This window comes from Tachysurus vachellii, chromosome 6 (assembly GCF_030014155.1).
Source record: "Tachysurus vachellii isolate PV-2020 chromosome 6, HZAU_Pvac_v1, whole genome shotgun sequence".
Taxonomy (NCBI): Eukaryota; Metazoa; Chordata; class Actinopteri; order Siluriformes; family Bagridae; genus Tachysurus; species Tachysurus vachellii.
The window spans coordinates 6,259,110-6,272,082 of NC_083465.1; the positions used below are offsets into that span (position 1 = coordinate 6,259,110).

A 12,973-nucleotide genomic window follows, 5' to 3' on the forward strand; every position below is an offset into this window, starting at 1 on the left:
CACGAATGAAATTGGACGTCCAAACTGTACTCACTGAGTACTGACCAGATTTTGATGGACCTGAGTCTGGGCCAGACAATGGAGGTAATCGTGTGATGTTTGGTGCTGGAATAAATTGGTGATGAGCTAGTTGGTTCCTTCCTTTTAAGTAGTAGTTTTGTCACATGAAATTAATACAAAAGATGATCTTCAGTCATGCATGGTGTGGTGACACTCAATAACTTCAAGAAGACACAAGAGTACTTGAGCATCTCCAATCAGTTTCAATCCCTTCACGAATCCATGGAGAATCATATAACAAAAAAAAAAAAGAATCCAAGCCCAGAGTAACTGTGGGATGTCATTTGGACATTAGCATAACATAATTAGCATGACTGAATTTTTCAATCTAAAGAAGTCAGTGCATCTCCATCATAACCAATTATTTCATTACCTCAGTGGAAAAGTGCATATTTTGTGTAAAAAAAATATATATACGGAATGACAGTTAGCAACATTTTGTCCAGTTACATACCTACTAAATATAAATAATGTGAACCTGCTGCAGTTTTCACTTAGTCCGTACTGCTGCTCATTATTTTTTGATATGTTGAAATGATTTTTGCATAACAGCTTGAGACAGACTGTAGATATCTCGGTATATACTCCATCCAGTCTAACCTGGGAATAACCAAACTTATGAAATTTAACTATTTAAGTATTTTTTATGAAGTCATGTTCCTTGTATAAGTATTAATGATGTCAGTGTTACACTGAGACAAGAAATTTACTTATGGTAAATTATAGTTATAGTGATTTCATAAACTTTGAATTTCCTACGTTTTATTAGGACATTTAATAACTTCAGAGTGAAAAGTGTACCTCGGCTCAAATCTACGGTTAAGGATCGATATTAAGAATCCTCAAGTAATGTTGAAAAATGATATCCGTAATTAATACGCTCAAAAGAGCACACAGGGCTAGTGAAAAAATAAATAAAAAATTGTAACAAGGGCTCACTTAGGCTTATAGTGAATGAGCACACACACACACACACACACACAAGGGCTGTTTACTGAGCCCTTCAGTTCTCTCATTTCAGCCAAAAACCAAAAATCAATACCAAGCCCAAATGAGAAACGTGAGCGACTGCAAAATATGACATAACTTGCAACATGTCAGAATGTCGAAGTTTGAAATTACATTCAATAAACCATCTATACTGTAGATCAACTTTTACCCATCAGGTTAGCGTTTGTGCTTCTAAAGTGGAGCAAAAAGCACCAAGAACTGAATAACTAAATCCAACTTATTTACTTTAGGCCTGCGTGCTACACAATATAAGCACATGAGAGAAAAAAATGCTGCCTGGTATCTACTTACAGTGTCGTCTCTCTGGGAAATAAGACCATATTTATAGTTACAATTTTACTGCCTAGAGAAAAATACTCCGTATAATAGGACTTCTGCCTCTCCTCTTTAATCGCTTATCTTATATTAAAATGAACTTTTAAAACATATAAAGAAGTAAAAGGTTCAGGGCTAAATTACAAATAATATTGAGTTTCAAAAAGAGATAAAACACACTGCAGCTGTTTGCGTCATCACAGTAAAATGACTAATTTAATAACTACTGACGTTTTGTCATTATTGAATAATTAATCTATAGTTTAGCAGCTTGAATTCATATTCACCTTTAAGAGTAAGTATATACAGTATTTAAAACTGTACAAGCTTGGCTATGCTACTTACATTTTTTTTTTATCACTTTATAACGGTAAATAATAGAGGATTTGTTTGTCTACTTGCTAAATCTCGAAACACCCTAACATTTCCTGGACTTTCTTCAATAGCTTTTAAAGAACTAAAGTAATGAAGCTATTTTTCGCTGTTGTACTTCATTAACATTAACACTGCCACACATAATATTTATGAGAATGAGGATTGTGCTGGAAAAAAAAAGACATTGTATTTTTACTTATCAATTAAACTATTTATTTTTAAATCAAAATTATTTGGAAAGACATAGCAGAGAACATAAAGTATATATCAATTTAATCGTCCCTTGAATCAGTATAATTGGACTGCTGCCACTCCACTATAATTAGTTATCTTTGACACAATTGATGAAGCCACATGGCTCAGTAGAAGAAATTAAACATGAGATAGAGAGAGAGAGAGAGAGAGAGAGAGAGAGAGAGAGAGAGAATTTTCATAGTTTTTCGCATTCTCTCAACCACCTCAGGGAATGTAACCAAGTTGGCAGATTTGGCAGATAATTTGTCTAACAATTGGCAGCTTCACCATCCATCCATTTTCTGTAGAGCCCATCCTACACAGGGTGGCAGGGAACCTGGAGTCTTTCCCAGGGGAGACTGGGCACAAGGCAAGGGACTCCCTGTACGATTTGCCAAACCACCCCAGGGCACAACCACTCACACACACCCCATTCACACACTATAGTCAATTTAGAGATGCCAATCAGCCTACAACACATGTCTTTGGACTGGGGTAAAATAGCCAGAGAAAACCCTTGAAGCATGGGTAGAACATGCAAACTTCACACACACACACACACACACACACACACACACACACACACACACACTCCTATGGGGGAAGTCGTGGCCTAATGGTTGGAGAGTTTGACTCGAGTTTCGAGTCTCGGGCCGGCCACGACTGAGGTGCCCTTGAGCAAGGCACCGAACCCCCAACTGCTCCCCGGCGCCGCAGCATAAATGGCTGTCCACTGCTCCGGGTGTGTGTTCACGGTGTGTGTTCACTGCTTTGTGTGTGCACTTTGCATGGGTTAAATGCAGAGAACAAATTCTGTGTATGCGTCACCATACTTAGCCGTATGTCACGTCACTTTCACTTTCACACACACACACACACACACAAACACACACACACACACACACAATGGAGGCAAGTATCAAAACCATAATCCACAATGTACAAGACAAACTTAGCTAACCACTAAGCCTGACTACTTCTCCAAACTTCTAAACGACAGCTACTGGTTAACTTGATTATTTACTCTTCAAGACTATTCAAATATTTTCAATCTAGTTTTTCACTCACACAACACACTTTTAAGTGTGACAGCTTTTGAGCTTTAGTCCTCCTAGTCACCATCAGGAACATTAAAGGTAAAAGAAAGCTCTTGAAGCTGACCCAAGACAATAAAGCACCTGAATTTCCTTGGTTTTTTGTTCTTCTGTGGATTGTCTTGTATTGATTCGTTGCTACTTCACAGCATATCTAAAAATGGGTTATTCACTTTGGAAAAATTATACAATATATTTTAAATTATATTATAGGATTATGTGGCAGAAAAAGTATTTATTTAAAATGTTTATTAATTGCAAAATTGCTGAGGCATAAACCACCTGATTAAAGCATTCTCTTTCCTATTATTCAAAGACAAAGAAAAGGCTATTTCTCTGACATGTACTGTATAGAGCAGCTATGAAGGGATGTGACGTTCATAAAAAGCATTTTTAACTCACTTTGATTTAAAACTACTCCATTACCTCCATACACCATGGTCTTAAGAACCTGAACCTGAATGCTGAATGTCATCTCAGCATTACAGAATAAATAGACAATTACACTACAAAAACGAATTCAGTTCTTTCCATCTGGTAGATAATGAATAAAGTAACATTCCCAATATATTTTATATATAACATAGTACGTTACAGCCTAGAGGCTCATATAAAAAAAGCAGAAAACACATTTGTCAGTACTGAAATGAGATTACAGCAAAACGCATAACCACAACCTCACAACGATAATATTTTCTATTGCTAAGGGTAATATGACTTGTCACTAAGGGTTGGTGCAGTTTGTCTGGATCCCACAGCAAATATAAAGACAAGGTGCTTTTTTATTTGGTAATGGAATTTTGTTCATTCTTCAATGCAAATTTCCGAATCAGGGCAAAACCTACAGGAAGAAAATTGTCTGTTTTATTAATAAGTAATTTAATTGTATCTGCTGTAGCTTTGGAAATCAATATGTGCCTCATTGTTATCTGATGAATTTAATATATGGCCACATATTCAGTGATTCATAAGCCTATACAGAACAACAACTAGGATCCGAATGTCACTGCAAAATTACACATTATTTCCTGAGGTAGTCAATGAATACTGAAAAATGCAGATACATTTGTGCATTTTTAAATGTCAGAAGTTTCATTTGAAGTAAAAGGTTTTTTTTTTTTTTGGTATTCTGAAAAGCGTGATGAAGTCATACAGAATAAGAAATAAACTTAATCAAGACAATTTTAGAAAAGATTTCTCTTCAAAGTCACACTGTATATCATCTCCGTTTTGTGTTAAATGCATCACCCAGGTTAGGAATTAGGGAATTAAATCATCCTGGGTAGAACATAAAATAAACCTACATGTAATCATGCCAACATGGACCTGAACCTGAAGAGGAAGGTTTCCAATGTCTTCTTGTGTCCATGTCACAAAAGACTGAGGTCGGTGGGATGTTCTAACTCAATATATATTTTCATAATAAAATGACAGCAAATGTATACCTCTGTTTTCCTTTTATAAAACAAAAATATATATTTTTGATATGATATTAACAGATTTTTGGACAGTTATATAATTAAGGTGACCATCAAACTTCACATCAGATATCAAGCCCAAAATTTGCCACTTTTGCATATAGGACATATATGCATAATAACCAATGCTTGACAAGAGAGTGTGTCTGCGATGGTAGCAGATCACCACAGACAATTATTTTGTCTGATATTTGCCCATCAATATCAACAGCACATCTCGCATGAGATAATGGAAATCAGTCAGTAAGTAATTCTAACTCTACATATATCAGTATATGTGTTATACAACTTCATCAGGACTGCCACTCAAATAGTCTCATTACTTACAACTAAACTACGGCTCATGGTAATGGGCTGAGAGATATAAAGACAACATATTTATGAACTTAACCATAGAGGTGCATATTTGGTAATATGGATACACTATGGTGACTTAATTGTTAGCACGTTGAGGAGCCTCACAGCTGCATGGTTGGGGGTTCGATTCCTACTCCAACCCCATTTTGGGGGAGTTTCAAGGTTTCCAGTTTCTAGACTATATTGAGTGAGCATGTGTGTGATTGTGCCCTCCAGTGGGATGGCACCACGTCTAGGGTGTTCCCCACCTTGTGCCTTGACTCCTCTGGAATAGACTCCATGGTTCCTGCAACCCTGTGTAGAATGGATAGATGGGTACACTGTCCACTTGTCATCTACAGACTGCTGAAAACTTCCAGAATTAGTCAGAAGATTTAAGGTTTAAAATGGGATAGACCAGCTTCTGAAATCTGTTCACAATGCCCTTAAAGCACTGCATGTTAAATACCATAAAGCAACCATAAAACATTTCTGACATGAATTTAGTCTCCTGTTCTCACTCCTCTTATCTCGTGCACTTTGTCAGTTAGGTGACAAATCAGTAATCAGCATGGCAAAGAACACCTCAACGGCATTAATCAGCAGACAGGCAGCTATCCTCATGAACTGGAAATCAAAAAATACTTTCAGCGTTACCCACCGGAAATATTTCTGCCTCCATCAAAACCAAAAATACACAAACAGCTTCGAGTAAATAGAGTACTGAGATCTGATCCCTAGTACCATACCACACGATCCATACATAGCCAACTAACGAATTCCCCCAGCACACACACATACACACACACACACATATAATCATACACAAAACAATGTGATCTAATATATAACTCTTAACATACATTCTCTACAAGCATAATCTCTCTTGGGCCAGAAAATATTCAATGCAACAGATTCTTTTTTTTTAGATGGAAGAGTATTACAGAGCTGTCACCATTCTTCCAAAAGAATAATCCTTCAAATGCTGTTTTGATTATTGTGATGGAGGAGACTACTTTCAAAAACTCTCAATTGAGGTGAGATCTCTGGAGACGGTGAGTGCAACAGCATATCATTTACATCACTTTCATGCTCACGAAGCAATCGGTGAGTGCTCACGTTCTGTGGAAGTGAGGTAAAGTGGATGCAACGGTAGATAAATAAGACATGGCTTAAGATAGATGTAGTCACTTGATTGTTTTATGTAAAACAGCCATGTTAATGAAGGAAATACTTTTAAAGATGACAGTAAGAACAACAATGTGGGCATGGTGGCTTAGTGGTTAGCATGTTTGCCTCACACCTCAGGGGTTGGGGTGCCTTCAACCTGTGTGCTTAGAGTTTGGATGTTCTCCCCATGCTTTAGAGGTTTCCTCTAGACGTTCCAGTTTCGTCCGCCAGTCCAAAGCCATGTGTTATAGGCTGATTTGCATCTTTAAATTGTCCTTAATGAGTGTGTACAGGTGATTGTGCCCTGGCATGTGTTCTTATTGTTCCTTATATACAGTAACTTCTGTTTAAAACTGAAGGAGCGCTACTATGAGCCGTGTATCTAAAGGTTTAACTGAAGCCTACACCACAGAACTTAACTAATACATTTATTGTTAGTGACAGCTTGTCATTTTTTCATGGGTGCAATTAACATAATATGGATCAAATTCTGAAGACCCTGAGGTAAAAGTTTTAATTACTCATGTGTAAATACTACTAACTGTCTCCTGGTATATTTAATAGTGTGGATTGAAAAAAAAAAAAAACCCTCCTATGTTGACTTCTTATTCTTTTCATTTACAGAGTAACCACAGAAACAAAACAAGTCACAAGCAAACAAACACAGGCAGATGGAAGTTACAGAAGACACTTTGTACTTGTCAGTAGAGCTCTCTATATCGTTGGCGCTCCCCTCTCAGTCTATATTAGGGGTCGTATCATTCCCTCAGCTTCCATTTCAAGCAGCACAACAGGGCAGAGGACTATTTTCCTCAGTCTGCCGTTTGTATACTGTCTCATTGTGACCTTTCCGTGAGAACAGCACACGCACGACACGCTGCCTACTTGATAAGTGACTCAACCAAAGATCTTTTATAACTACAAATCTGCACATAAAAACATATGAGCTATATATATATAATATATATATATATATATATATATATATATATATATATATATATATATATATAAAAACTGAAAAAGGTGAATTCTCACAATATGCTGAAAGCTGTCATTATATAACAAACAAATTGACACGTAAATCATAACTCTTGCATGCAGAACGGCCGTCAGTAGAAACCACATCACCCTGAGACGCCAAGCTTTCTCAGAGAAATGATGCCGACTCTTTAAAATAGTGTGTTTAACGGAATAAGAAACATAAACATGGCATTCTTTCAGTTTTGTTGCCTAGTTCCCGCTATCACTGATTTTAGTTTTTGTCACACAAAAACCACCATATTAAAGCCAGCAGATGACATTCACTGAAGTTCAGCGGGATATTATTCTCATTCGGCTCCCACTCCCACTGCTAAGTTTTAACTACAGTACTAAAGACAACACATAACAACCTGGGGAAATAACCAACAGAGCGACATGACAGTTGAAACCTATTTTCAAAGGCAAAGCAACATGAACTAATCCCAGGGTTATTCTTATCAACCACACACAGATATAATATTAAGTGGATACCATACTTTCACAGTAGTGTGTTGATTTCACAGGCAGTAAAATCAAAATGAATAATCACTAAAACTTTAATTGATGATTATACTGCTTATTATGCCATTTGCAATTATGCTAACGACTGCAACCATAGTAACCACATTATCATATACTATGTACAATTTTGACCCTACGATTCACAGGCAGAAAATTAGCATGCACTATACATACACAAGCCATGATCATTAACACACCTGACAGGCACAAATAACTACACTATACACTATACATACACAAGCCATGATCATTAACACATTAACACACCTGGCAGGCACAAATAACTAAACGTCTCACAATGGACAGAACATGTACTTCACCTAAAAATCCATCATGCAACGGAAGACCATCTGGAAGAAGAGGATAGTGTCGAGAGACACCATCCGTTAAGAGACAAGAGTGCCCAAGATTGTGTCATACAGAACACTGGGAACAGATAAAGGATGTGGATCATGAGGAAACAGGAGATGTGGTGTGGGAAGATAAGATCCCAATGTAATGTAGCAAAAAAAGAGACAGATAGAGGTGGCTGTAATGTGAGAAATTCTGAGCAAGACTTAAGTAAAGGCATGATTATTGGAATAGCACAGATTCTCTAAATCCGACATGGCCCGAGATAAATTATATATATAAAAAAACGTAAAAAATGTAAATTGTTATCTTCAATACAATTTAATATACAAGCAAGAAAAAATTTGAAATTTACTTTTGCAGAAAGTGTGTATTATGTGCCAAGAGTTTACAAGTTAATGTGACCACATGCTAAGCCTTGCGCACAGTTTGAAGGACAAGCTGACCGATCGCATGCTGTGGTTTAAGTAAGTGGAGTTCTTAATAAGATTCTTATGAATAGTACAAAAAGAATTTCTTAATAATGAGCGCCAGAAGCTTGTCACAGCTTATTCATACTTGATGGACAGAACAATATTAGGGTCTTATTTATATTCTAAAATAAAATGACTAGGCTTTTCACAAGTCTCAATTTCCTGAACACCTCAGCAGCGATTGTTTCTCTGACTTTTCCCAGACAGATGGCTACCAGCAATTCATTACATACTTCATCATCTTGTAATCTTGCAAGGAATTAAGAAGCAAATACGTCTAGACGAGATGCCTCAGATCTCTCAAACTATACATGTTCGTCTGAGAAAGCAGATGTCATTAAATTGTTTTGTTCTTTTCTAATTTGTAATGACAAGCAGGATGGATTTCGGCCTGGGGTTTTTTTCTGACTTTAGTGAGCAGCATCATAATCTAATCTTAAACTAATCTTTTGTATAAAAAAAAAAAAAATAAAAAAAAAAAAAATATTCACAAATGTAAAGACTTTTGGTTAATCTTGTCTTGTTTTTGAATTTGTCATCTTGGAAAATGTTAGCTTGGAATACCATCCCAGGTAGCTAATGATGACATGATATTTCAGAAAACAGCAACAGAATATTTGCTGATATATTACTGTTATATTTTACAGTACGTCCGACGATCAGACGAATAGAAACTTCCTTCTAATAAATTCTTATAAAAAATGTAGTGATCAGGTTTGCCCACATAAAGAAAGAAAATCAAAGATATAAAATGCAGACTGAAGAAGGAAATCGTGTTTTTTTTTCTGTTGCTGTCACATGAAATATAATACAACATAAAAGCATAAAATATCTTAAAATTAAAAAAAAATAGAAAAAAGGACAAATTTTCTGAAACAGAAAATTAAGCAGGAATTCAACAAGCATTCAAAAAAAAAAATCTATTAGGAGATATAAAATCTAATATAAAATCAGCAGGCAGGATGCATGTTAAAACAACAATTAAGGTTATTAATTTAAAGTATGTTCTCTGTGATACAGTTTAAAAACACTTGGACGATTATTCTGTGAGACGTCGATAATAATGTTTTTTTACACTAATAAGCATTGTGAAGTTGTCGGTTTGAAAATGCGTCCTGAGATGTTCAGTTTTAGAGATTAGTCTAGAAATCAGGTGTGAGGATAAAGATAAAACGGCCTTTTTAAAGCAAAATAAATAAAGGTTGCTTCTCTCTTCACGCTGAACCGTTCATTGGCTGAAAAATGAGTTACACCTCAGTATGTCACTGATACAGCAACAGTCCTCACACAGTTCACAACACAAAACTAGGTATCTTTCCCAGGCTAAGAGTGGAAGAGCATGTTAGTGTATCGAAGGTTACTGATATTGAAAGCAATCAATAAATCCACCTGAAATTCGATTAGTGTCACAACGGCATAGGCTGGTTCATCCAGGCAGAATGTCACTGCTCATGATGAGCACTCACCTTTCCTAAGGCCCCGCGTGGCTGCTTCAAAGTCATGCTGTTGATTGCGTTTGTTTGTACTTGGTGCTCTGTCTACATTGCCCTCACTTTTTAGACTGCAAATGAGCTTGAGCCCCTTGCCGTCTAAATAACTATGGCGCACTGTAGGTTTCCATTTATAGCTGCACAAAAGCCACAAATAGCCGCAGACGGCACGCAGCTCTCTACTCATGCATAACATCAATGACTGCCTGATCTCAGCCACCGGTTTATGTGATCTTTACTCTCTGTAGGATCTTTCCTCTATGTCCTGTTTCTTTAGGTTTGTTGATATTATAAAACAATGAATTTTTGACTGTTTATGACTGTTTGTAGAGCTGATTATCAGCTTAAAAGCAAAGACTTTTATATTATGACCTCTTTTGAATAAGTATTTGGGTTTGTGTGTGTTTATTTTGATTGATTGTGCTTATACTTTTCATGGCCACACTGAGACGCTTCATTGTGTATCACTCCGCTTCTCAAACAAGTCCACATCCTAGTTCGAAGCGGTTACTACCGTAGTGTTAGCAACGTCGTAAACATACATGGCAAGCAATGCTTTTTCAAAGATAACTTTAAAGATTAAAAGGAACAAGGGACATTAATTTCACAGTGTGTGGTTGGGGTTTTTTCAGGGCCTATTTCCTCTAGCGGCGGAGAAACAAATACATGTGATAATGTAACGTTGGTTAATAGCACCATTGTATGCATGATTATGAACTTTCACTAAATATTACTAAATATTTTTATACTAAATACTTTAACTACCACACTTAACCCTACAGATCTATATTGAGGCTGGTACAGGGTGTGTGCAGCAGGTAGTGTCACTTCCTCACAGCTGCAAGGTCCCTGGTTCCATCTTAAGCTCTTACTGGCTGAATTATGCCAAAAATATTTTTCATATGAACTATTTTTTATTTACATGGTGCAGTTGATAGATGGTAGATGTTCAAAGTCAATGAAACGCACTTAGCATCAATCCAGAAGTGTATAAGTGGTACATTTACAATAAATGAATAAGAAGGATATACAGCTATGATGAGTGGAAGTCTTATGTACCGGAGGTGCAGTAGGTATCATAAATAGGGGTGTATTTAATGTGTTAATGCTGAACACACACACACACACACACACACACACACACACACACACACACACATATATATATATATATATATATATATATACGTATATATATATATATATATATATATATATATATATATATATATATATATATACGTATATATATATATATATATACATATATATATATATACACACACACATGTATACACACAAATTTAGCAGAGAATTGTCACAGTTCCTTGTTTTCTAAAGAGGACACTAACGTTTATGGTCGAAGTTTGAATCATGCTGTGGACGAGAATGCGACTGTTTGGAGAAAAGGTCACTTTATAGCTTTCCCAGTGGGAGACATCTTCCTCTCTGATGATTGATTGTGCATCGTGATTGAAGTGAGGATGGCGGTGACAATGCAGTGTTTTGTCACTAAACACTACACACTTTCTCTGTGATTTTGACAGGCTTGATACAAAGCTACAGTTCAGCTAAAAACAGATGAAAAGTGAAATGTCATTAAATATAACATGACATAAAAAACTCTTGAAAAAAAAAACACTCTCAATTAAAATATAGTCCACACACAATATTTAGAAAGCACACTTTAGATGTTATAAAGTGTGGTTTTCATAGCTCTCCTTTTTTTGTCAGCTGTTTAAGCTGATTAAACGTAACCCCAGTTAAGAAAGCTTGATGAAGTCAATCAGCCGTGTGAACGGTTCAAAAATAGTTCGAACGGGAAGCTCTAAAAAAAAAAAAAACAGAACAGAAGGCACTATAAACACAGCCCCAGACCTAATCAGTAAACATAGAACTGAACACTTTGAGTTAAGCTTGCTCACAGCTCAGTAACCATAAAAAAGTCTAACAAACAAATCTTGCCAGCTCAGTGCTTATTCACTTCTCATGCAGTAATTTCTTCTCCTAAATTCCACCTCCCAAATCCCCACCTCTTTCCTGCACCCCATGAGAGTGAAAGCAGCCCTCTAGAGCTGACCCATGTACCATTTCATTCCTCGAACCATCCGCAGCTGCTACCATCTGTCACGTATGTGTGTGCCTGTGTGTCAGTGTGTATGGTTAAACACACTGTCAGAGCGTTCCAAGTACATTGCCTTCTGTGCTATTTTACAAACAGCCGCCATTATCTTGTGCTTTCCTCTGCTTCTTCCCTGTACCTTAACTTTGCACATAAATTGGCACTTAAAGCACAGCTAGAAACAAAACCCTGCATATAAATTGACCTTGGCTTTGCTTTAAAATCACCCTAAAGCACATAACGCACTGAACAGTCTCACAACACACAGAGGTGGAGTGAAAATTTAGTTAAACTTTTGTTTAGTAGTTTTCCTCTTAAAGATAAAGGTACGGATATAAGGGTTCATGGGCAAAGACACACACACACACACGCACACACACACACACACACACACGCACGCACGCACGCACACACACACACACACACGCACACACACACACACACACACACACACACACACGCACACACACACACACACACGTTATCACTACGGTTTTTTGATGGTGGATGTTGTGCATCCTCACTTGCCCTCATGCCTGTTTTACTTTTAGTTATACTACCAAAGCTAAACCTGCTTTCCCAGCTTAACCTGTCTGATTCTACTGTAATCATGAATACTCTTGTATAATAATCCTGCTGTGGAACTTCCTTTCAACACACTTTTAACTTTCCTCATCTACATCTGAATACTGTACTGAGTGATAATCCCATGATCTGGTGCCAACAAGAATCAGTCTGTATCCTCTGAAGATTACTTCCTCATGCCACATCACTGATATTTGTCCTTAATGCCATCAACACTGGGTTTCTCCAAATGCTCTAAACACAAAATCCAGCCACAAAAATAAGTGCAGAATCCTATAGTTAATGTGAGTTAATGTGATGTGTCATCTTTCAGCAGATAACCCTTATTGGAAGC

At 36.8% G+C, this 12,973-nt stretch overlaps 1 protein-coding gene across 3 annotated transcripts in view; it reads right to left on the minus strand.

Annotated features, from left to right (window-relative positions):
• The window catches only part of mlip (muscular LMNA-interacting protein), a 31,206-nt gene extending 21,180 nt beyond the window's left edge, over positions 1–10,026 (minus strand). For all 3 annotated transcript variants that reach the window (XM_060871895.1, XM_060871894.1, XM_060871896.1), the window contains exon 1: positions 9,909–10,026. In XM_060871895.1, the coding sequence (XP_060727878.1) occupies positions 9,909–9,944 (36 nt within the window). In that variant the 5' untranslated portion in view covers positions 9,945–10,026. The remainder of the gene's footprint in view (positions 1–9,908) is intronic.
• Between the last annotated feature and the right edge of the window lie 2,947 nt (positions 10,027–12,973).